The sequence below is a fragment of the Dendrobates tinctorius genome, unplaced genomic scaffold (genome assembly GCF_039654945.1).
Source record: "Dendrobates tinctorius isolate UK_male_01 unplaced genomic scaffold, ASM3965494v1 ptg000158l, whole genome shotgun sequence".
In the NCBI taxonomy this organism is placed as follows: domain Eukaryota; kingdom Metazoa; phylum Chordata; class Amphibia; order Anura; family Dendrobatidae; genus Dendrobates; species Dendrobates tinctorius.
Window position 1 is genome coordinate 11,962,470 of NW_027361825.1, and position 23,133 is coordinate 11,985,602.

Consider the following 23,133-nt stretch of genomic DNA (forward strand, 5'->3'; position numbering starts at 1 on the left):
CATTTGTCCCCACATGTATTAGGAGGAATGGGTAGTCATCTGTAGGTATGAAGAGTCCTGATAATCCTGTCAGACACATCTTTAATTTTTGCACCTGGAAGACAGCACATTTCTCTTGAAGTTATATCCGGTCTGCAGATAGCGGCCTCTGTTCCTCTCAACAGGGAATCCCCCATGACCGCCACTCTCCGTTTCTTCACAACATTTTTCTTTCTCCATCCAGGAGGATTCTGAAGGCGTACAAGGTTGCTGTTTGTGGGCAAAGTCTTATCCTGATGTATTTCTTCATCGTTCTCCTGCGTAAGAGCCTTCTACTGGTTCCTGAGCAGTATGGGTGCTGACTGCCTCCCGATCCTCCTGCTTCTCTGGGTCACATCCTTCCATTCCTCTGTTTCTTCAGGTGCACTTCGAATTTCTTCTCTTTCTGTAACGTGAAGAGATAATTCTGCTCTGTCTAAGAACTCTTCACCTTCCTTAATGATCTTCAATGTAGCTAACCTCTCTTCGAGATTTTGCATCTTTTCCTCCAACAGAGTCACAAGCTTGCATTTGTGGCATGTGAAGTTTGGCTTTTCCACTGGTAAATCTGTGAACATGTAGCATGAAATGCAGCTCACCAAATGGCTCCTGGCCTCTTCCTTATTGGTATTGTTCAAGAATTTTCAAAGCGATGAAAAATGAGCCAAAATTTCCTCTTTTCAGCTGCAACGGCCAAAATCCAGTGATCGTTGAGCTCGCGGAGACTCTTCACTTATCCCAGAAGGCACTGGGAATATGCAAATTCTTCTCAGGAATCTTCCCCTGGTTTACTGATTTCCTCTTTTCAGCTGCAACGGCCAAAATCCAGTGATCAATGAGCTCGCGGAGACTCTTCACTTATCCCAGAAGGCACTGGGAATATGCAAATTCTTCTCAGGACTTTTCCCCTGGTTTACCGATTTCCTCTTTTCAGCTGCAACGGCCAAAATCTAGTGATCATTGAGCTCGCGGAGACTCTTCACTTATCCCAGAAGGCACTGGGAATATGCTAATTCTTCTCCTCAGGACTTTTCCCCTCGTTTACCCATTTCCTCTTTTCAGCTGCAACGGCCAAAATCCAGTGATCGTTGAGCTCGCGGAGACTCTTCACTTATCTCAGAAGGCACTGGGAATATGCAGATTCTTCTCTTCAGGACTCTTCCCCTGGTTTGTGCATGCCTAAGTTTAGGCTGAAAAACCCATTTAATTTTGCATGAAGGGAAGTGATAGTTTCTGTATTCATTCCCAGTCATTTCCACACTATTCATACATGTGATATTTTTCAGGTTAAGCACTTGGATGGACAGAAGACGCAGCAGCTGCTGAAGCTCTGGAGGGAAAAGGTCTTCAGTTTGATGGTTCAGCTCAAGTCAGAAGGTATCAACAAGGAGAATGATGATAGGAAGATGCAGGATAAGGTGAGCATGGTGGGTGCAGAACTGCGGCGGGATATGTGTCCTAAATCAGTCATGCAGTTCTCTCAATCACATCGTATGTGTCGCCAGATCTGCACTCTGGAAAATTCTCTTCAAGAAAGCAATCAGCAGTTGGCGCTCTACTCGCACGCCATGCAAGACCGCACAGCAGAGGTGGAGATGGAAAGGGTCCGAAACAAAGTAAGAAAAGCTAAAGGGGGTGGAATACCGATGCCAGGGGAAAGAAGGCTCGGTCGGGCATGTTAGGTTTTTACATGGTCATTTTTTTTCCCCCCTACTCCAGTGAGGGATAAGTCGTCAACAGGATCGTTAACGTTTGGCTAAAACTTTTTTCCCTTTCCTGATTTAAAAAAATGCTACGACAAGATGTTACTTTACAGTCTATAGCGGGATATTGGACAGTACAGTGTTCTCATCAAATGCTCTGGATAAGTTTTTTTTTGTTTGTTTTTTTCCAGCTTTGTGCCACTAAACTTTTCTATTGGACTTAAAAGAGTTGTCTCATCTGGATAACATTGCAAAGTGCTTGGAAATAAGCAACTTTGAAATGTACTATTGACTTTTACTGTTTACTGCTCATTGCTTAGGTCACAGGCCGCTACTGCAGATTATCAGCGATGGCTGATCTCCCAGATGAGGAGTGCAGCTCTTGCAAATTCCTTGCGATACAACCTGTAAGCGCAGCTATGAAGCTGCGCTCCTGATACTGCAGATGCAAAGCTACCTCTGATAGCAGCTTTAGCGAGCACACAGTGCGCGACTGAAGCTAAACCATGTCGCTGGTGGTACAAATTGTCAATCGTTTATACATTGCTGCCTGGCGCGCTGCAAACTGGGAGGAATAGTGCTCTTGATTAACATCATGGGACAACCCCTTTTCACCGCTTAAGGACCATTGGTATTTTTTTTTGGCATTCTTGTTTTTTGCTCCCCTCCTTCCCAGAGCCATAACTTTTTTTATTTTTTTTGGTCAAAATGGCCATGTGAGGGCTTGTTTTTTGCGGATCGAGTTTTACTTTTGAACGACACCATTGGTTTTAACATACATATCGTGTACTGGATAATGGGAAAAAAATTCCAAGTGCGGTGAAATTGCAAAAAAAGTGCAGTCCAACAGTTGTTTTTTACCATGTTCATTAAATGCTAAAACTGACCTGCCATTATGATTCTCCAGGTCATTACGAGTTCATAGACACCAAACATGTCTAGGTTCTTTTTTAGTGAAGCGGTGAAAAAAAAATTCCATAGTTTGTTTAAAATTTTTTTTTTTTTTATACTTTTTGCATGCTTCAGTAGTCTCCATGGGAGACTAGAAGCAGCAGTACTTTGATCGACTCTGCTATATACAGGCGATGATCAGATCGCCTGTATGTAGCAGAAACGCTCACTTGCTATGAGTGCCGACCACTGGGCGGCAATCATAGCAATCTAGCTATGACCACAATACAGTTCTGCTGGAGACCTCTGATTGTCATTCCAGTCCATCTGTGACCCGCGATCACGTGACTGGGTCACCGACAGGCAGGATTTCCGTAATGCTTCCCGAAAGCTCAAGTTAAATGCCGCTGTCAAGAGATTGACACCGGCCTTTAACAAGTTAACAGCCGCTGGTAGATCGCGATTCCACCTGCGACTGTTGTGGGTACATGTCAGCTATATATATCAGCTGACGATGAATACAACAGTTGGCATACTAAATCCACCAGAAAAAGAATAAGATGAAAAGAATCTTTATTGATCTCATATAAAAGAGATGCCAGAACAACATATAGACAATTATCACGACATTACAGAGTAATTTGTACAGGGATAAAGGTGCAGCAAAAGGTGTGCGGCAGTGCACAGCAAACCAGTTGGGATAATAGTAACAACAATATATCTGAAGATAAAGTGACAGTGCTTTTCAATATTGTACATAATCATACGTAGCAAGACAGCTGGTCACCAGTGTAGTTAGAAATGAAAGGCCCCAAAGTAAATCATTTTAGCATCATAGCGATCGTGACCCCATAATGACCACACATGCAATCACAACGTTCAAGATACCTTACCCATGGATGCTCTGCACACCACACAGCAAGCCCCTACGCGCGTATCGCGTAGGCTTCGTCGGGGGGCTGAGACGGCATGGTATGTCCCTTCTCCCCTTTTAAACCCCATTACCGACTGTAACGTGTTGCGCTAATTGGCGCATGCCTCCGGAATGCAGGACCCGGAGTTCTTGTCACTATCAGGCGCCAAGATGGCCATGCGGTTCACCCGGAATGCCCGGTGACGTCACTGAACCGCATCCGTCATCAACTGTAGCCGGAAGTGATGCGCCGGATGTCTCTGTGCCCGCGACATGCGCACAAATAACCTCTCGTGCCTTAATACGTGTAAAAATGGTCGTTCACTACTAGCTCAACAAATATATCTAACTAACATTCGCTAATGATAGTGATAAAAAATTTGTATACCTTATCAACATTAAAGAGTAATAATCATTAAAGACATATCATAATACTACAGTGAGAATGTGCATACATTGATCACTGTGTAAACTATATACATAAGCATAAACGACAAAGTGCAACAAATAAAGTGCATAAGTGCAAAATCAGTGCAAAGGATAGCATAATTAATATGTAGCAGGAAAATTCCAGTTGCTGGGTTATTTTAATGGACTGTGATCTTCTTGATCCAATAAGACAGCACGTCATGGGTCCAGGGGGAAAATGTTCATAATTACTCATACAATATGGAACACAACTAAAATACAAAGAGACAAAACACATATATTAAAATCCAGGAAAATTAAGTTATAAAAATGAGGAGAAACTAAGTTGTTCATTTAGACCCGCCGGTGCTAATGTATCCAACATCGTGATCCATCGACATTCTCTTTGTGTCAAAAGTCGTACCGCATCACCACCTCTGATTCCTAAACGAATGCTATCAATACCCCAGATCGAAAGATCCGAGGGATTGCAATTGTGTTTTGATTTAAAATGCCTGGGCAGGGATTTTAAGCTATCCACGTCATCCACGTCACAGGCAGCTACAATGTCTCTGACATGTTCCTTCGTTTTAACTCGCAACTCCCGTGATTAATCCAACTTAAATAAGATTGCAACTACATTTAGCGTAGTAAACATGAGTGGTTGTACATGTAATAAATTCGTTTATGTTGAATCTTTTGGAGCCGTCCGATGACGTGAATGACGTGGCACGAGTATGGTTCTTACATGCCAAGCAATTTTGACAAGGAAAAAATCCTCGCCTCTTATTTTCATTCCCAAACAAAGATGGAGACTTTGTCACGTAGTGACTATTAACCAACATATCATTGAGGTTGAGGCTCCTACGGGCTGTCATCAAAGGCCCTGCAGATAAATTTCTACAGAGAACTGGATCCGTTATTAGTATGGGCCAATGTTTTTTTAATATAGATCTCATGGTATCCCATATATATCAGCTGACGAGTAGCCAGAAAGGTGTGGGCTCAGCGCCGGAACCCTCATCAAACGGGGAGTCTGACATTGGCGTATTATTATGCCCAATGTCTAAATGCCTGAAATGCCAAACGTCAATAACTTTTTAGCAAGCTTTTTAAAAATGCTAAGAAATGTTAGTTATTTTTTAAAATATATATTTTATTTATACATGATGCTGGCTATGATAATATACACCTTTCTAGTGTTTACATGATAAGATGACTGCTGCCCAAGCCACAGCCACCTCTCTGTCCAGCCGAGCTGAAAAAGCAGAACAGACTGTGCTACAACTAAAGCAAATGATAGACAGGTATGAACGCCTCTCATTATGACTGCACGGAAGCCGGGCTGTGAAATATCCCAGGGGACAAAGAGCTAATAAAAAGGAAGCTGCAAACCTGCTCTTAAAGGGTATTTACCGTATATACTCGGGTATAAGCCTACCCGAGTATAATCCGAAGCACCAAATTTTGCCTCGAATAACTGGGTAAACTTATTGACTCGAGTATAAGCCGGGTATGTATTGTCCCCTCATCCCCGTCATTGTATGCATGGCTACCCCGTCTCTGTTCTTGTATGCATGGCTCCCCCGTTGCTGTTCTTGTATGCATGGCTCTCTAGTCGCTGTCCTTGTATGCATGGCTCCTTATCCCTGTCCTTGTATACATGGCTCCTTATCCCTTATCCTTCTATGCATGACTCACCGGTTCCTGTCCTTGTATGCATGGTTCCCATTAAAAAAAACAAAACAGATCGTACATACCTCCCTGCACGCCCTCGCAGCATCTTGTTTGTTCCGGTGCCAGCAGCACTTCCTGCAGAGCGATCACGTTTCCCCGCTCATTATGGTAATGAATATTCATTTCACGCCTATGGGAGTGAATGAGCAGGGCAACGTGATTGCTCTGCAGGAAGTTAAGCTGGCGCCGGAACAAACGAGATGCAGCAAGGACGCGCAGGAAGGTATGTAGGATGTGTGCTGGAAGCCAGCGGCTGTCACTGTGCACTCCCTCTCCCTCGTCGGCTTTCTGGGACAATTGACTCGTGTATAAGCCGAATGGGATGTTTTCAGCACAAACTCTGCTTATAAACGAGTATATACAGTACTTGTCATAAAGCGATGGCATATAGTTATGAAATGGTCACTTTGCTGCCATCTCCTGCACTCCAGAGGTTGACTCCTCACTGATCAGGGCTGGCTGCATTTCCCTGCATAGCCTGGTGTGCATCAACCATAGCTCTGCAGCCTCTCAGGATCGTTGCGGGTCCCAGCATTCTGACTTTTACTGATCAGAGTCCTGGTGTATCCTATTAATAAGCAATCTCTTTGCATTACTTAGAAGTGACTTTTAAATGTTGATTGTGTCATCAGTTTTGTGCAGGTTTTCTACACCCAGGAAAGCTCTTTCCGGGGGGCACTGCAGCGACTGGTCACCCTAGGACAGAGGGTCTCATTTGCTACCAAAAGAGTAGACACGATACAGGGTAAGAAGGGGTTTATTTATTTTTTGTATTGGAAACAAAGGGATGAACCACTCGTCCATCACATGATTGTGTTCCTGGCCTTCACTGTGTTTTTAAAATACAGGATTCGCTCTGCAATATAGTAAATGCGTACAGTAAACTGATGCCATGAATCAAAAACTGAAAGCGCGAAATAAAATATACTCCTATACGAGAGTTGAATTCTAGGAAAACACAACAGGAAAAGGGGAGTGCAAGACCTCATTGTGATTTTTTTTTTTTTTGTATTCTCCCTCTCTGTCAGGTTTGGTGGCCCAGAGACTGGCGCTGGTGAAACTGAGACAAGAAGAACAGCCCAGTGACACGGTGACAGATGACATGTAAGTGATTAGAATCAGAACCATATGGAGGAATGGGGCCTAAGCTGAGCTGGTGGTCATATTAAATGATGAATACGGCAGCATCCTGCATAAATTTAAAGAGGCTTTCCTACTGTAAGCATAGATGGCACAGCAATCATATGTACCATTAATACTCACTGTAGTGATCTGAATGCTGGGACCCCTAGATTTTCCCTACAAAGCTGTCCTTCTTGACGTGGCGCTTTTTTCCAGGGGTGTGGGACCTAAAACCAGGGTTGGGGCAAGTGTCATATTTGCTCCTTTTATTAACCCCTTCACTCCCAGAGCTTTTTTCGTTTTTCGCTCCCCTTCTTTCCAGAGCCATAACTTTTATTTTTCTGTCAATATGGCCATGTGAGGGCTTATTTTTTGCGGGACGAGTTGTACTTTTAAACAACACCATTGGTTTTACCATGTCGTGTACTCGAAAACTGGAAAAAAAATTCCAAGTTTTTGTGAAATTGCAAAAAAAAGTGCAATCCCACACTTGTTTTTTTGCTTGGCTTTTTTGCTAGGTTCACTAGATGCTAGGTTCACTAGATGCTAAATCTAACTGGCCATTATGATTCTCCAGGTCATTACGAGTTCATAGACACCAAATATGTTTATGATCTCTTTTACCTAAGAGGTGAAAAAAATTACAAAGTTTGCTTAAAAAAAATAATAATAATTGCGCAATTTTCTGAGACCCGTAGCGTCTCCATTTTTCGTGATCTAGGGTCGGGTGAGGGCTTATTTTTTGCGTGCCTGGCTGACGTTTTCAATGATACCACTTTTGTGCAAGTACGTTCTTTTGATCACCCGTTATTGCATTTTAATGCAATGTTGCGGCGACCAAAAAAAAAAACGTAATTCTGGCGTTTTTGAATTTTTTTCTCGCTACGCTGTTTAGCAATCGAGTATTAATGCACATCCTGATCGGCTCTGCTACATATGGGCGATGAGCAGATCGCCCATATGTAGCAGATTTACTGCTGTGGTTTGAGCGCTGACCACCGGGCGGCGCTCAAAGCCATCTGCCTGGAACAACCATAGAGGTCTCTATGAGACCTGTGGTTGTCCAGGCAACGTGACGCCGACCCCGATCATGTGATGGGGGTCGGCGATGAGCTCATTTCCGGCCCGGCGGCTGGAAGTGCTATTTAAATGCCCGCTGTCAGCTTTGACAGCGGGATGTAACTAGTTAATAGGTGTGGGCGGACGGCGATTCCGCTTGCGCCTATTGCGGGCACATGTCAGCTGTTCATAACAGCTGACATGTCACAGCTTTGAGGTGGGCTCACCGCCGGACCCCACCTCAAAGCGGGGATCCTTACTTATGACATACTATTCTGTCATCGGTAAGGAAGGGATTCATTTTAATATGCCTTCTGCAGATGTCGTCCATCATATGATGATTTAAGGGCTGAAGTGAGCCTCCTAAATGAGGAAAGAGACCGTCTGAGTGGAGAACTGAAGCGCAGTGCTCTAATCATCGATGGAAGAGTGACTGAGACCAGAGAGAAATGTAAGTAGGACTGTCAGGTCAGTGGCATATTTGAGGAATATGTCTGGAAAAATAACAGGTTAATCACCGCACAAGACGGGACAGTGGATTTCTCCTTCGTCTCAGTGGGAGACACAGAATCATGGTGTTATGCTGCAGCCACTAGGAGGCTGACACTAAGAAAAACACAAAAAGATTAGCCCCTCCTCTGCATTATACACCCAGACACTAGCCCAAGCCGAACCAGTTCATGCTTAGTGTCTGTAGGAGGCACATGTGTTCTGATCTTCAGACCACAACTATAGTTTGTTTGTTTTTTTTTAGTTTTTTTTTTTTCATTTTTATTCCCAATATTTTTCAAAGGATTACAGAGGGGCGACGGATTCCATAAGGATTCCGCTCTCCCCAAACCTACAACAGGCGGGAGATCTTTTAGGTGCGACGGGTGCCTTCAGGACACCGCTCTCCCCGCACCAAGAACAGATGGGAACATTGACTGTCACCTTCATGTATTACAGCCGGACCAGCAACCCTGTCCCATCCTGGGGGTGTTAACCCCTTGGATGTCCAGAGGCTCTTATGGCGTTCGTGCGGCCCCCACTGCATTGCCACTGATGAACAGCGGCAATGGAAGGAAGGCGGACAGTCCCTCTCCACCTCTCTATCAAAGGGATGGTGGATGGAGGGTCCCCTGCAACGTCCACACTACTTCAGCTGACCTGTATGCAGAGCAGCCCAGGTCGGTTACATGCCGCGACGCACACCGCTGGTAAGTGTGGTCCCAGGACACGAACAGTAACTCCGGCAGAGGGCTCCTACAACAGCGCCTTAAACGCTATCCCCCATTGGCGTCCCCTCTCCCCTGGGCATTTCCAGCCGGCATTGGAAATTTAGGCCCTAGCTTGGGCCTATTCTCGGACGTAAACCGGAGCTCCACCCACTTATGATGTGGCGGCAGCAGCGCCGCCCACATCTTGGCGCTTCTCGCACACAGCAAGACTTCCCTCTGGCAATTCCCGGCGGCCATCTTTATTTACCAGCCGCTTCTCTACACGTGCAGCTTGGTTCACACTGCACTTGGTGAGGCTTTTCACTACATCTCACGGCTCCTCTGCAATCCCCGGCGGACTTCTTCATCCACCGGCCGGCTCCTTACAGTGCAGTGCATCGGGAGGACCGCTCACACAGGGCCATGGGACCTGGGTAAGATCTCTGTGCTGCGCAAGATACCCTCATTGGTCCTTCTCTGCAGTAGTCACTGGGGCGCCTGCATAGGGTTTTGTATAACCATCCCGAATTTCAGGACATAGTCCGGCGGCATAGGGAGCGACCGGACAAATGCTTCACAGGTCAGAAGCCTCTTGAGGCGAGATACCCTTTTTCATCTGATCTGCAGAAGTAATGGGACGAATCCCCTCCAGTTGATCCACCTACATCTCGCCTGGCCACCAAAACCCTCCTGTCCTTACAAGATGGATCCTCAATTAAGGACCCCACTGACCGTCAGAGAATCTTGCTCGCTCAGTTTTTGAAGCCTCGGGTTCGGCACTATGGTCTCTTGGGCAGATACCCTGACCAGAACCATTCAGGATAGTAACCTCCACCCAGAGGCAGCGGATCTGGCCAATCAGATCTCCCTGGCCGGGGACTATTTGGTGCACACTTCCCTGGACGCGGCTAACTGTGCTGCACTTGCAGCTTCAAATGCCATCACCGTCAGAGGGGCACTGTGGCTCAGGGAATGGCGAGCGGTCGTTTATTTGAAGAGAAGCTGGATCAGCTTATCGCCGACGCCACAGGGGGGAAATGTAAATTCTTTCCCCAGCAGAAGTCTAGGCGGCCTTTTCACCGTCAGCAACAGACGCGTTTCTGGTCATTTCGCAGCAATCCCGGTTGTTCCACTATGACCACCTCTTCCTAATCGGTGCGTCCTCCTCAGGGGGGGGGGACAGGTGTCCCCAGGTTTCGTACAAGACAAGTCAGTTGTGGAAAAGCTGACCCAAGTAATCCAGAACTAAGGGATCCAGGCCCCATAGGTTCTCGGCTCAATGATTTGCGGCATTATCTGGTCGGCACCAGCAGGGTAGGCGGTCTTCAACTCATGTTTCGTCATGCCTGGCTTTCTGTCGTTCAAAACGAATGGGTCAGGGACCTGCTGTCTTCTGGCTACAAGATAGCATTTTCTTCCTGCCCTCCGGCATGGCCTTTCTACCGAGCCATCGAGTCGCTACACCAAGACGCGGTCATCATTCCGGTCCCAGAAAACGAGACGTTCGAAGAGTTCTAGTCGAACTTATTCGTGGTTCTGAAGAAGGGCGCCTTTTATTTGAAAGTGCCATTATACCGTATCACTATTGCTATGTGAGGTTTTTCTGCTGTGGGAGTATCATCATATCATTATTTCATGATTTGAGATGATTTCAATTTTTTGTATCTTTTAATCTGTTGTTAATGTTTTTTGCTGTTTTGTGTATGTGTCAGGTATTGATGTATAAATAAAATGTACCTTTTGTACATTTTTGTGGAGTTCTCATATGTAGATATATTGCTTTTCTCTTTTGTTCTTTGTATAATGTATTTTTGAATATATCTTTGGTAACCCACTTTTGACTAATTTGGCTGTGCCCTCCGTCCATATATTATTGCATTTGAAGAAGGACGGAACGTTGCTGCCCATTCTGGACCTGAAACTCCTAAACAAGTTTGTCAAGGTCCGGCCCTTTAGGATGGATTCCCTCCGTTCTGTCATCACCTCGATGGAAAAGGGGAAGTTTCTAGCACCAATCGACATCCGGGATGCTTGCCTTCATATCCTGTGTTTTTTTTTTTTTTTTTTTTTTTTTTTTTCCCCCCCTCACCAGAAGTTCCTGCGCTTCGCTGTCCACGAGGAACATTTCCAGTTCACAGCTTTTCCCTTCGGCCTCACCACCACCTCCAGAGTGTTCACAAAGGTGATGGCGGCCGTCATGTCTATTCTACACTCTCGGGGGCATGGGTTTTGCCATACTTAGACGACCTCCTAATCAAAGGCCCATCTTTCCAAGCCTGCTCAGAGTGCGTCTGTATCACTTTGGACACACTTTCTCAACTGGGCTCGCTGATAAACTTAAACAAGTCTTCCTCCGCCCCAGCTCAGCAGATATCCATTTTAGGAATGACCCTGGACACCTTCCGAGGGTTGGTGATGCTTCCTCGAGACAATGTCTTAGCCCTTCAACGGGGAGTCCGAGCACTTTGTCCGTACCCTCACTCCATCCGATTCGGCATGGGTGTCCTGGGCAAGATGGTGGCAGCTATGGAAGCTGTTCCCTTTGCCCACTACACCCCCATCCTCTGCAGCATGCGCTTCTGGCAGCCTGATACAGGAGCCCATTCTCAGGTGGTGGATGTTGCGGTCTTCCTTCACCCAGGGGAAATCCTTTCACCCGATTCAATGGCTGGTAGTTACTACTGACCCCAGTCTTCTCGGCTGGAGGGCCGTCTTTCGTCATCACACTGCCCAAGAGCACTGGTCGCCTCGAGAGTCGCTTCTTCCAATCAACGTCCTGGAAATCTGGGCGATTCGGTTGACCCTGCGGCGGTTCCACCACCTCCTGGCGGGTCGACCCATCCGAATACAATCGGACAATGCCACGGCTGTGGCATATATCAACCACCAGGGGGGCACCTGCAGCAGGGCAGCAATGCGTGAGGTGGAACACATTCTCCGCTGGGCCAAGAGGAACCACTCGGTCATCTCTGCAGTTCACATTCCGAGCGTGGAAAACTGGGCAGCAGACTTCCTCAGCCATCAGCATCTCGCCTCAGGAGAGTGGTCATTTCATCCTGGAGGTCTTCCATCAGATCTGTTATCGCTGGGGGACTCCGGACGTGGATCTGATGGCATCCAGACTAAACACCAAGGTGCCCAAATTCATAGCTCGGTTCTGGGATCCAGAGGCCATTGGGGCAGATGCACTGGTCCTTCCGTAGAGTCAGTTTAGTCTTCTGTACATGTTTCCCCCACTTCCATTACTGCCGAAGGTCATCAGGAAGATCAAGGCGGAAGGGGTTGCAGTGATCCAAGTTGCTCCGGACTGGCCGCGCCAGGCGTGGTACGTGGAGTTAGTGCAGCTTGGGGACTACTGATGCATTAGTCAGGGTTTTGGTGAGTCAACCTTTCAAATGTGTTTTTTTTTGTGAATTTTTTTCCTCATGTGCGGACTACTGGATCGACCAGATTTGTGCTCCCAGGGCTCGATTTGCCACCAGAACTCAGGGGTCCTGTGTATAACGGCCTGGCCGTTGAATCCTGGGTCTTAACCCAAGCTGGGTTCCCCCAAGAGGTGGTTTCCACAATGATCAGCGCTCGGAAGCCAGTATCTGTGATCTATCACCGCATCAGGAAAGCCTTTTTTGCATGGTGCAGAGACTATGGTCGTTCTTCTCATCTTCTCCATCCCCACCATTTTGAAGTTTCTGGAGTCAGGCCTAGCGCTTAGCTCTCAATGGTCAGATCTCTGCTTTATCAGTTTTATTCCGGCGCAGGATAGCTTCCAAGCTGCAGGTGGGAACTTTCATTCAGGGAGTCTCCCACGTGGTACCACCCCTATAGAAGGCTGTTGGATGCCTGGGACCTTAACTTGGTCCTGGGTGTTCTACAGGAGACTCCTTTTGAGCCGCTGCAGGTCATCTCTCTGACTCACCTTTCATGGAAAGTCGCCTTCCTTGTCGCAGTGACATCAAGCAGGTGAGTATCCGAGCTCGCCGCTCTTTCCTGTCAAGCCCCTTTCCTAATTTTCCACCAGGGCAAGGTCGTTCTCAGACCGTCCCCGTCCTTCTTGCCCAAGGTGGTTTCTTTTCACCTTTTGCCTAGCACCAGTACACCGTTTTGAAAAGGCCTTTCACACTCTGGATCTGGTGAGGGCTATCAGAACGTACGTCTCATGGACAACGTCCTTCTCTAGGACGGATGCCTTATTCATTTTTCCTGAGTGTCACAAGAAGGGACTCGCCGCTTCAAAGTCCACAATAGCCAGATAGATTAGCTCGGCTATTCTAGAGTCTTACCGTGTCAGAGGCAAGCCTATCCCAGCGGGTATTAAGGCACACTCCACTCGTTCGGTGGGTGCATCCTAGGCCATTCGGCAACAGGTGTTGGCGGAACAGGTTTACAAGGCTGCAACTTGGTCCAGTCTGCCCACCTTCTCGAAGCACAACATTCACACTCAGGCTTCCGCAGATGCAGGTCTGAGAAGACGGATCTTGCAGGCGTCGGTAACGCATCTATAGGCAGCTTGTGCGTGGGGTTTGTTCTGTTCTGTCAGTTCCCCACCCAGGGACTGCTTTGGGACATCCCATGGTCCTGTGTCCCCCAATGAGGCGAAGGAGAAACGGATTTTTGTGTACTCGCCGTAAAATCCTTTTCTCCGAGCCACTCATTGAGGGACACGGCACCCACCATGTTGGCCTGACGGCTTGAGTATGTTCTTTGGTTTGACGTTTTTATACCCTTATGCAGTTCTTGATTTCCTACTGCTTTGTCACGGAACTGGTTCGGCTGGAGCCAATGTCTGGGTTTATACTGAAGAGGAGGGGCTAATCTTTTGTTTCTACTTAGTGTCAGCCTCCGAGCGGCAGCAGCATAACACCCATGGTCCTGTGCCCCCCAATGAGTGGCTCGGAGAAAAGAATTTTACGGTGAGTACACAAAAATCCCTGTTTTAGTTGCTTGGCTGTTTTTCTAGATCTGCCAGATAAAAATGTATTACCATGAATACGACCATCTTTGTGTTTCTTGGTGCAGTGGAAGCGGAAATAGAGGTCGCTCGCCAGACCGCATCCCTTCTACGCTCTTCACTCCACGAGACGGAAGAGCGGGAGCGCACCCTGAGAGAGCAAATATTGGATCTCGAGAGGAGACTTCAAGAAGCTTGTGAGACCACTACACGACTGCAAGAACAACTGTGCGATCAGAAGGAGGAATATGAGAAAGGTAGAAGAAGACGTCTGATGTGGGCAGCTTTGGTACTGGGGTATGGCGGGTAGTTCAAGGGTAGAATCATCTACATGGTGTTTTTTAAAGAGCTACAGGACAAAGTGAGAGCCGTGGAGGAGAAGGCAACACAGCAGCTGGCGCAGATGGAGAAGCATCTACATGAGGCCAGGAGAGAGCACACAAAAGCTGGTAAGTCTGTCCCACATTAATGAGGCCCTTGTGAGTGGGACTAAACTTCACAGATCAGATTGGTGCCATTTCTGGGAGAAGCAGCCAAAAAGACAAAAGCTAAGAGCAGGAAAAGTGCTAAAATAAAAAATATTTGTTACTCCCCTACTGAATCCCTTGCCACTTCAGCACTGGTGGTATCCACCATCTGGCCACTATGACGTCACGTGCTGTTCATCCAGGCATCAATGTTCAGGTCAGTGATTGGCTGCAGTAGTGATGTGAATGTGACATTAACACTCCTGGGCTGGGACTTGGCTGGATTGAATAGATGAGTAATAATTATTTTATCATGTTTCCTGCACTAAGAGAATTAAAAAAAAAAAAAAAAACATTCCTGGACGCCCCTTTAATGCTTGCATCATTCAATCAGATCAGCCTGAATTGTACGCAAGGTTAACACTATTAAAGTTCTCTAATAACAGATCACTTTTACGTACATGACCCTAATTCCTGCTTCTCTTTCTAGTTGTGACGTTCAGACAGACTGAGCGCCAGATACAGCGAGAGAAGACTCGGAGCAAAGAAACCATAAATACATTAGAAGACGCAGCTCGAGTACGAGAGGAACAACTTACCCGCCAACTACGGGAAGCAGAACGGGATAAAAATCTGATGATGGTGAGATTATCAAATCTGTATATTGGAAATATACCTCCAAGGACCACGAGCCGGAAAACAGCATTTATAGTTACTCACTGTAAAATCTGTTTTTTGGAGCCTTCAATGGGGGATACAGGAAACCATGGGTGTATGCTGCTGTCACTAGGAGGCTGACACTATGCATAAAAAAAAAAAAAAAAATAGTTCCTCCTCAGCAGTGTACACCCCATCGACTGGCATTAAGTTAATCAGTTAGTGAGAAAGTAGTAGGAGAAGCAACGTGAAAGAAGACCACAGAAAGCTGTAACAAGAAAACACAAATAAACACAGCTGGCAAACATGGGAGGGTGCTGTGTCCCCCAATGAAGGCTCTGAGAAACAGATTTTACGGTGAGTAACCAAAAAATCTGTCTTCTCTATCGATTCACACAGGAAACCTTGGGATGTCTCAAAGCAGACACTAAGGAGGAAAAACGGCACAGACTCCATTTAGGCCAGGGATCTAACCACTGCCCCCTGCAAATTCTCCTGCCTAGGCTGGCTTCATCCGAAGCATAGGTATGGACCCTGTAAAACCTGGCGAACCTGTGAATGAAACACCAAGTCGCCACTTTACAAAGCTGTAAGGCAAAAGCCCAATGATGAACTGCCCAGCAGGCTCCTACCGCTTGGGTAGAGCGAGCCTTAACCTCAGGGGGTGGCGTTCTGTTCTTAACCCAGTACGCCTACAAGATTGATGTCCGGATTGAGCAATTGTAGCCTTAGAAGCCGGAAGACCTCTATGCGCACCCTCATTGATACTAGGGACTAGGTCCAACCTGTTGAATGAAAGCTTCAGAGGGTGAGTCAGAGACGGGCAAAAGGATGGTAGGACAATGTCCTCATTGAGATGAAAGGCGGTGACTACCTTAGAAGAAAGGAAGGCACAGGCTGCAAAACCACCTTATCCTGATGGAGAACTAAGAACTATGAGCAACAACAAAAGAGCCGCCAGCTCTGCAATACACCTGATGGAAATGATGGCCACTAGAAAAAACACCACAAAAGAAAAGTTAACGAGATCTCTTGCAGCTGTTCGAAGGGGGAACTCCTGAGAGCGTCCAGAACCAAGTTGCGATCCCAGGGTTCCATTGGAGTTCGGTACGGAAGGACTGCTTGAGCCACTCCCTGAAGAAAAGTTCTAACCTGGGAACGAGAAGCTAGGCTCTTCTGAAAAAGAATCGAGAGCACAGAAACTTGGCTTTTCAGAAAACTGAGGGCTAGTCCTGAGTCAAGCCCTGCTTGAAGGAAAGCCAAAATAGACAGAAGGGAGAAAACCATAGGTGTGGAGTGATTAGCTTTGTACTAACGGAAGAAGGCTTTTCAAGTCCAGTAATAGACTTGAGGCGAAGCTGGCTGCTGGGCCTGGATCATTGTCTGAATCACAGGCCCCGAGAACCTGGACTGTCTTAGAACAGCGGTCTCAATAGACATGCCATCAAATCGAGCAACTGAGAATTTTGGTGGAAGATAGGACCGTGAGAAAGTAGATCAGGTCTGTACGGGAGCCTCCAGGGGACGTCTGCAAGCAGATTGACTACGTCTGCATACCAGGCCCTCCTGGACCAATCCGGTGCTATGAGAATGACTGGTACACCTTCTGCCTTGATCTTCAACGGCCTGTGCAGTAGGGGAAAGAGGCGGGAACAGATAGGGAAGAGAGAACTATGACCAGGGTATCGCCAATGAATCAGCGCCCACCGCAAGGGTGTCGCGGGACCTGGAAACCAACTGCGTGACCTTTCTGTTCAACCGTAACGTCCAGAGTGCCCCACCGTAGGCAGATCTGACAGAAAACGTCCTGATGCAGGGACCATTCTCCTGCCGTGAGCCATCATGAGTGAGAAAGTTGGCGGTCAAATAGTCTACGCCAGGAATATGCAGTGCATATATTGCTGGATCCGCCTTCTCTGCTCAGAGAAAGATATTGGAGACTTCGGTCAAGGCCAAAGGACTCCAGGTTCCTCCCTGGTGATTGTCGTATGCCACCGCCGTGGCGTTGTTTGTCTGAACCCTGATTGGATGGCAGTTGACGAGATGACAGTTGAGGAGATTCTGCCAATGTAGAAGGGACAGAAGGATGGCTCTGATCTCGATTATGTTTATTGGCAGAGAAATCTCTTCAAGGGGCAACTGGCCCGGGACCGTTAGATGTAGGAAAACCGTTCCACAGCCGAGGAAACTGGTATCCATTGTAAGTACCTACCAGTGAGTATGGAGGAGGGATTGGCCCTGACGAAGGAGGGAGGACAGCCACCAGTTTAGGGACGCTTTGTTTCGAAACGAGATCTGAACCGGACAGTCCAGAGAAAGAAGAGATTTGTTCCTTTGGGACAGGATGGTCCGCTGAAGCGGCCTGGTGTGGAACTGTGCGAAGGGGATTGCCTCCACAGCTGCCACCATCCTGCCCAGAACCGCCATGGCAGAGCTGAGGGATGGAGACCGTAGTGCCTGAAGAGAACGAACCTCCTGTTGAAGAGCTGCTCTTTTCCTCGGGGAGGCAGACCCTCCCTTGAAGGGTGTCGAAAAATATGCCCAGAAACACAAGCCGCTGGGAAGAGACTAGAACGGATTTTGACTTGTTGATTATCAAGCCAAGTCGAGACAGGGTATCAAGTGATGGACAGACTTTCCTGAGGTAGGCGAATTGTGGAAGCCTTGACGAGGATATCATCGAGATAAGGTATGACTACTAACCCTATGACCCAAAGGATGGCCATCACAGCTGCCATTATCTTTGAAGTCCCTGGGAGCGGTTGCGAGACCAAAGTGCAGGGCAACGAATTGAAAGTGGTCCTTCGGACCGCAAACCGCATGAATCTCGGATGGTCTGGAAAAATCTGAATATGTAGATATGCGTCTTGGATATCCACCAAGGACAGGATCTCCTGGAAATTCATGGTCCGTATGCAATAAGCTTCCTTTCCTGCACAACTACTTTCTGAACAACTCTATTAATCTGTTGGCCCTCACTGAAACCTGGATTCAGGATTCTTACACTGTCCCCCCTGCTGCCATTTCCCGAGACCCGCAAACAGACTTGGTGGTGGAGTAGGCATACTCCTGTCCCCAGAATGCACTTTCCAGGCCCCCCCCCAGTTCCATCACTCTCATTCCCTTCTCTTGAGGTCCACACCATCAGGCTCTTCTGATTTCTCTCCCTCAGAGTAGCTGTCATATTCCGGCCCTCAGGCTCACCCACCAACTTCCTTGACCATCTCTCTGCCTGGCTGTCACACTTTATGTCCTCAGAACTACCAACCCTTATCTTGGGAGACTTCAACATCCCCATCACCAGCCCCATTTCCACATTTGCATCCTAGCTTCTATCACTAAGCACTTCTCTCGGCCTCTCACAGCTCTCAACCTTTGCGACACACAAAGACTGTAGCACCCTTGATCTGGTCTTTGTCCGGCTCTGTTCAGTCTCTTACCTAGATAATTTACTGCCTTCCCCTTTCTGACTACAACATTCTCTCCTTCACGCTCACCAATCCTCGCCCACTCCACCACACTCCTACCTACCGCACTTGCAGAAATTTACAAGCCATTAACACTCATTCACTCATAGACTCTCTACACTCATCACTGTCCCCAATCTCCTCTTTTTCCTGTCCTGACCTCGCTGTACACCACTACAATGACACTCTCAGAAGCACTCTGGACCAAGAAGCGCCCCTCACCCTCAGAATCTCCAAACACCGTAAAACAGCCTTGGCTCACAACGCAAACTCGATTTTTCCAGTGATGCTCTAGGAGTGCTGAACGCCTATGGAGGAAAACTCGCACACTAAAATTTGTTGTGGATTATTTTTTTTTTTTATGTTAAGGACCAATAACTCTGCCCTTCACCTCGCCAAATAGACCTACTACAATACCCTGATCTCCTCCTAACAACCCAAAAAAATTTTCTTACACCTTTCACTCCCTCCTCAGTCTGAAAGCACAGGCCACTATCACGGACATTTGTGCTTATGACCTGGTCTCCCACTGTGTAGGGAAAATAGAGAATATCCATCAGAAAATCCACTCCCAGCCACCAAATGCTGTGACTCCCATTCTCCCCTGCATCTCTCCTGGCTCACTCTCCACATTTGATCCCATCACAGAAGAAGTCGTCTCCAGGCTTCTCATTTCTTTTCGTCTGACTACATGCACTACTGACCCGATTCCCTCACATCTCTTCCAGTTTATCTACAATCTTTAATCTCTCTCTCTCCTCTGGCATTTTTCCCTCCTCCATCAAACACTCTATCATTACTCCATTATTAAAAAAGAAAAAAAAAAAAAAGTCTCTCGATCTATCCTGCACAAATAATTACAGACCAGTCTCCAACCTCCCCTTCATCTCTAAACTCTTGGAGTGCCTGGTCTACTCCCGCCTTGCCCGTTACCTTTCCACTCACTCCCTCCTACATCCTTCAAAGTCTGGCTTCCACCCCCTAGATTCTACAGAAACTGCACCCATCAAATTGGCCAATGACATTCTGATAGCAAAATGTAACGGTGACCACTCTCTGCTCATTCTTCTCGACCTCTCTACAGCTTTCAACACTGTTGACCACTGTCTCCTACTCTCTATGCTCCTGTCAATAGGCATAAAAGACACTGCTCTCTCCTGGTTCTCTTCCTATCTTTCTGACCGCTCCTTCAGTGCATCAATCGCTGGCTCCACATCATCTCCTCTTCCTCTCACTGTTGGGGTCCCTCAGGGGCTAAGGACTGAGCCCTTTCTCTTCTCTCTTCTCGTTTCTGTGATCATTTTGACCCCACGGGGTGAGATCTTGCGTGGAACCCCAGATCGAGGGAGATTATCAGTGGTCTTGTATGTCTTCCATTTTCTTATTATTTCTCCCACAGTTGATTTCATCACACCAAGCTGCTTACCTATTGCAGATTCAGTCTTCTCAGCCTGGTGCAGAGTTACAATTTTGTTTCTGGTGTCCTTCGACAGCTCTCTGGTCTTCACCATAGTGGAGTTTGGAGTGTGACTGTTTGAGGTTGTGGACAGGTGTCTTTTATACTGATAACAAGGTCAAACAGGTGTCATTACTACAGGTAATGAGTGGAGAACAGTGAAGCCTCTTAAAGAAGAAGTTACAGGTCTGTGAGAGCCAGAAGTCTTGCATGTTTTAGGTGACCAAATATTTATTTTCCACCATAATTTGCAAAATAAATCTTGCCAAATCAGACAAGGTAATTTTCTGGATTTGTTTTCTCTTTTTGACTTTCATAGTTGTGGTCTACCTATGATGTCAATTACAGGCCGCTCTCATCTTTATAAGTGGGAGAACTTGCACAATTGGTGGCTGACTAAATACTTTTTTTCCCCCACTGTATGATACGTATAGGACAGTGAGGACCTTCATACTATATATAGGGTGCAGTGGGGACATCATATTGTATATAGGGGCTATGTAGCCATTTTACTATATATAGGGAGCTCTGGGGTCCTCAATGTATTATAAAGGGCTTTGGGGAAAATCATATTGTGTATTGAGGGCTGTAGGACCATCATTCTGTATATACAGAGCTGTGTGGGTACTCAGAGGAAATTATTAGTTATAAAAGGGGACATTATTAGTTTTTGATAGGGGCACTCAGGTTCCATTATTTATTCAATTTTGTTGGGGGGGGCATTATTAACTTTGTGGACATTCAAGGGTATTTGTTGCTGGAAGGGGGCACTTGGGATATTATATAGAATACAGGCCTTTGCACAGTAGAGGCATTAATACTTTCTATGGGACACTTTCATTTTTTGGGGAGGGAGTAATCCTAATAATGGCACAATTTATTAAATATTGCGGTCAGTGCTTCACACCGCAAGTGCACACAGAGTGGGGAGTTTTTGTAGGTTGGAAATAGATGGCGATGTCGCTGAAAATGTGTTTTTGTTGTGCAGACAAGCTGTGGCTGGAGAAGTGGTAATGGAGATCTTGGCCAGATGGAAAAGACTGGAAAAGTGAACGACCCGAAACATGTGTAAATTAAACTGTACTGTAATCACGTGTATGTTCTGTGGGACTGGTATCTACCAATATACGGTTACTGTAAGGTGGTAATATTGCTCTTTTTAGTAGTGTTTTTATTTTTTTTTTATTTAGTAACAGCTTAATGTGTTTCCGTCATTATGTAGTAGAAGGTGTATGGTGGTGTCAAGTTGTATAGAGTGTCTTGTTATGTAGAGGTAATGGTCATATTATTATGTATTCGCTGTGTAGTGGTGATCGTAGTGGACATTGTGCAGCCGTATTGTTTTGGTCTTTTATAGTAGTCATTTTGATGATATTGGTCTTTGCATTGTGTGTTGTTGGCTAGCATCAGTGGTACACTGTAATTACATATGTACAGATGCTATTTTATATGGCTATAGGGGGGTCATGTGGGGAAACATGCACTTTGGGGCTTGGACCCCTGATGTTTTAGGACCCTAGCAACGCCCCTGCGTACTGTGTGTTTACATGTCCGTGTTTCTGGAGTTGTATATATGTTTGAAGGTAAGCTCAGTTATGGTACCATATCTAAGCAGTAAGCTTGGTTCTGGTATCTGTATCGATGTAGTAATCTAGATTCTGGTACCATATGTATGCCATAAGCTTGGTATTGTTCCTGTCTTTATGTAGTAGACTGAGGCCGGTTTCACATTAGCGCATTTTATGCGCACGCACGGCCGGGGGTAGCTCCGCCCCCGAGCCGGCTCTCTGCCCGGCGTGCCCGCCCCTTGCCTGTAGCGCCGCCTCCTAGCGGACGGCGGCGCCTGCGATCGGCGCACCCTATCTTTAGCATAGGGTGCGCCGATCGTGCGCAGGTCGTGCGCTAGTTGCGCTTTGACCTGCGCTGCGCACTTATGACGGTGCGCCGTGCGCGCCAAAATCCGAAAAGTTCGATTTTGGCGCGCACGGTGCACCGTCAAAAGTGCGCAGCGCAGGTCAAAGCGCAACTAGCGCACGACCTGCGCACGATCGGCGCACCCTATGCTAAAGATAGGGTGCGCCGATCGCAGGCGCCGCCGTCCGCTAGGAGGCGGCGCTACAGGCAAGGGGCGGGCACGCCGGGCAGAGAGCCGGCTCGGGGGCGGAGCTACCCCCGGCCGTGCGTGCGCATAAAATGCGCTAATGTGAAACCGGCCTTAGTGAGCTCGGTTCAGCTCCTTATCTCTGTAGTAAGCTCTGTTCTGCCCTCATATCTCTGTAGTAAGGTCCTTTCAGTTCCTATATTTCTGTACTAACCTCGGTTCTTCACCCATATCTCTGTAGTAACCTCTGTTCTGCTCCCATATCTCTGTAGTAAGCTAATTTTTGCTCCCATCATGTCTCTGTAGTAAGCTCCGTTCTGCTCCCATAGCTCTATAGTAAGCTCGGTTCTGCTCCCATATCTCTGTAGTAAGCTCAGTTTTGCTCTCATATGTCTGTAGTAAGCTCGGTTCTGCTCCCATATCTCTGTTGTAAGCTCGGTTCTGCTCCCATATCTCTGTTGTAAGCTCGGTTCTGCTCCCATATCTCTGTAGTAAGCTCTGTTCTGCTCCCATATCACTGTAGTAAGCTCAGTTCTGCTCCCATATCTCTGTAGTAAGCTCTGTTCTGCTCCCATATCTCTATAGTTAGCTCGGTTCTGTAGTAAACTCCTTTCAGTTCCCTTATCTACGTAAGAATCTTGGTTCCGTTCTCATGTCTATGTAGTTAGCTTGCTTCTTTTACAGTATCTATGTAGGCAATAAGCTTGGTTCTGCTCCCATATCTATGCAGCAAGCTTTGTTCTGTTCCCATATCTATGTACCAGCCTGTCTTTAAAGCTTGTCTTCTCTGCTGCTTTAATGCAGCAGTCAGAGATAAGTTGGGCAGAGGTGAGCCACCACAATTCGAGGGCCACTGCCTATTGATTGCCCGCCGGGCTGAAAAGTGCCAGCCAGCCCCTGCCACGCCTTTAGCCAGATGGTTCTCCAGCTGGCCACTATAATACTGGACGGACAGCATGACAAATCTGGTTCGGTAGATCAGCTAAC

At 46.9% G+C, this 23,133-nt stretch overlaps 1 protein-coding gene across 7 annotated transcripts in view; it reads left to right on the top strand.

Annotated features, from left to right (window-relative positions):
- CCHCR1 (coiled-coil alpha-helical rod protein 1) overlaps positions 1-23,133 on the top strand; it is a 94,093-nt gene that overhangs the window by 50,572 nt on the left and 20,388 nt on the right. For 6 of the 7 annotated variants that reach the window (XM_073548943.1, XM_073548949.1, XM_073548946.1 and 3 more), the window contains 9 exons: positions 1,305-1,445; positions 1,524-1,634; positions 5,134-5,240; positions 6,303-6,415; positions 6,699-6,774; positions 8,172-8,302; positions 14,067-14,255; positions 14,346-14,447; positions 14,956-15,107. In XM_073548943.1, coding sequence (XP_073405044.1) covers positions 1,305-1,445; positions 1,524-1,634; positions 5,134-5,240; positions 6,303-6,415; positions 6,699-6,774; positions 8,172-8,302; positions 14,067-14,255; positions 14,346-14,447; positions 14,956-15,107 — 1,122 coding nt within the window. The remainder of the gene's footprint in view (positions 1-1,304; positions 1,446-1,523; positions 1,635-5,133; positions 5,241-6,302; positions 6,416-6,698; positions 6,775-8,171; positions 8,303-14,066; positions 14,256-14,345; positions 14,448-14,955; positions 15,108-23,133) is intronic. The other variant, XM_073548948.1, reaches the window with a different exon arrangement.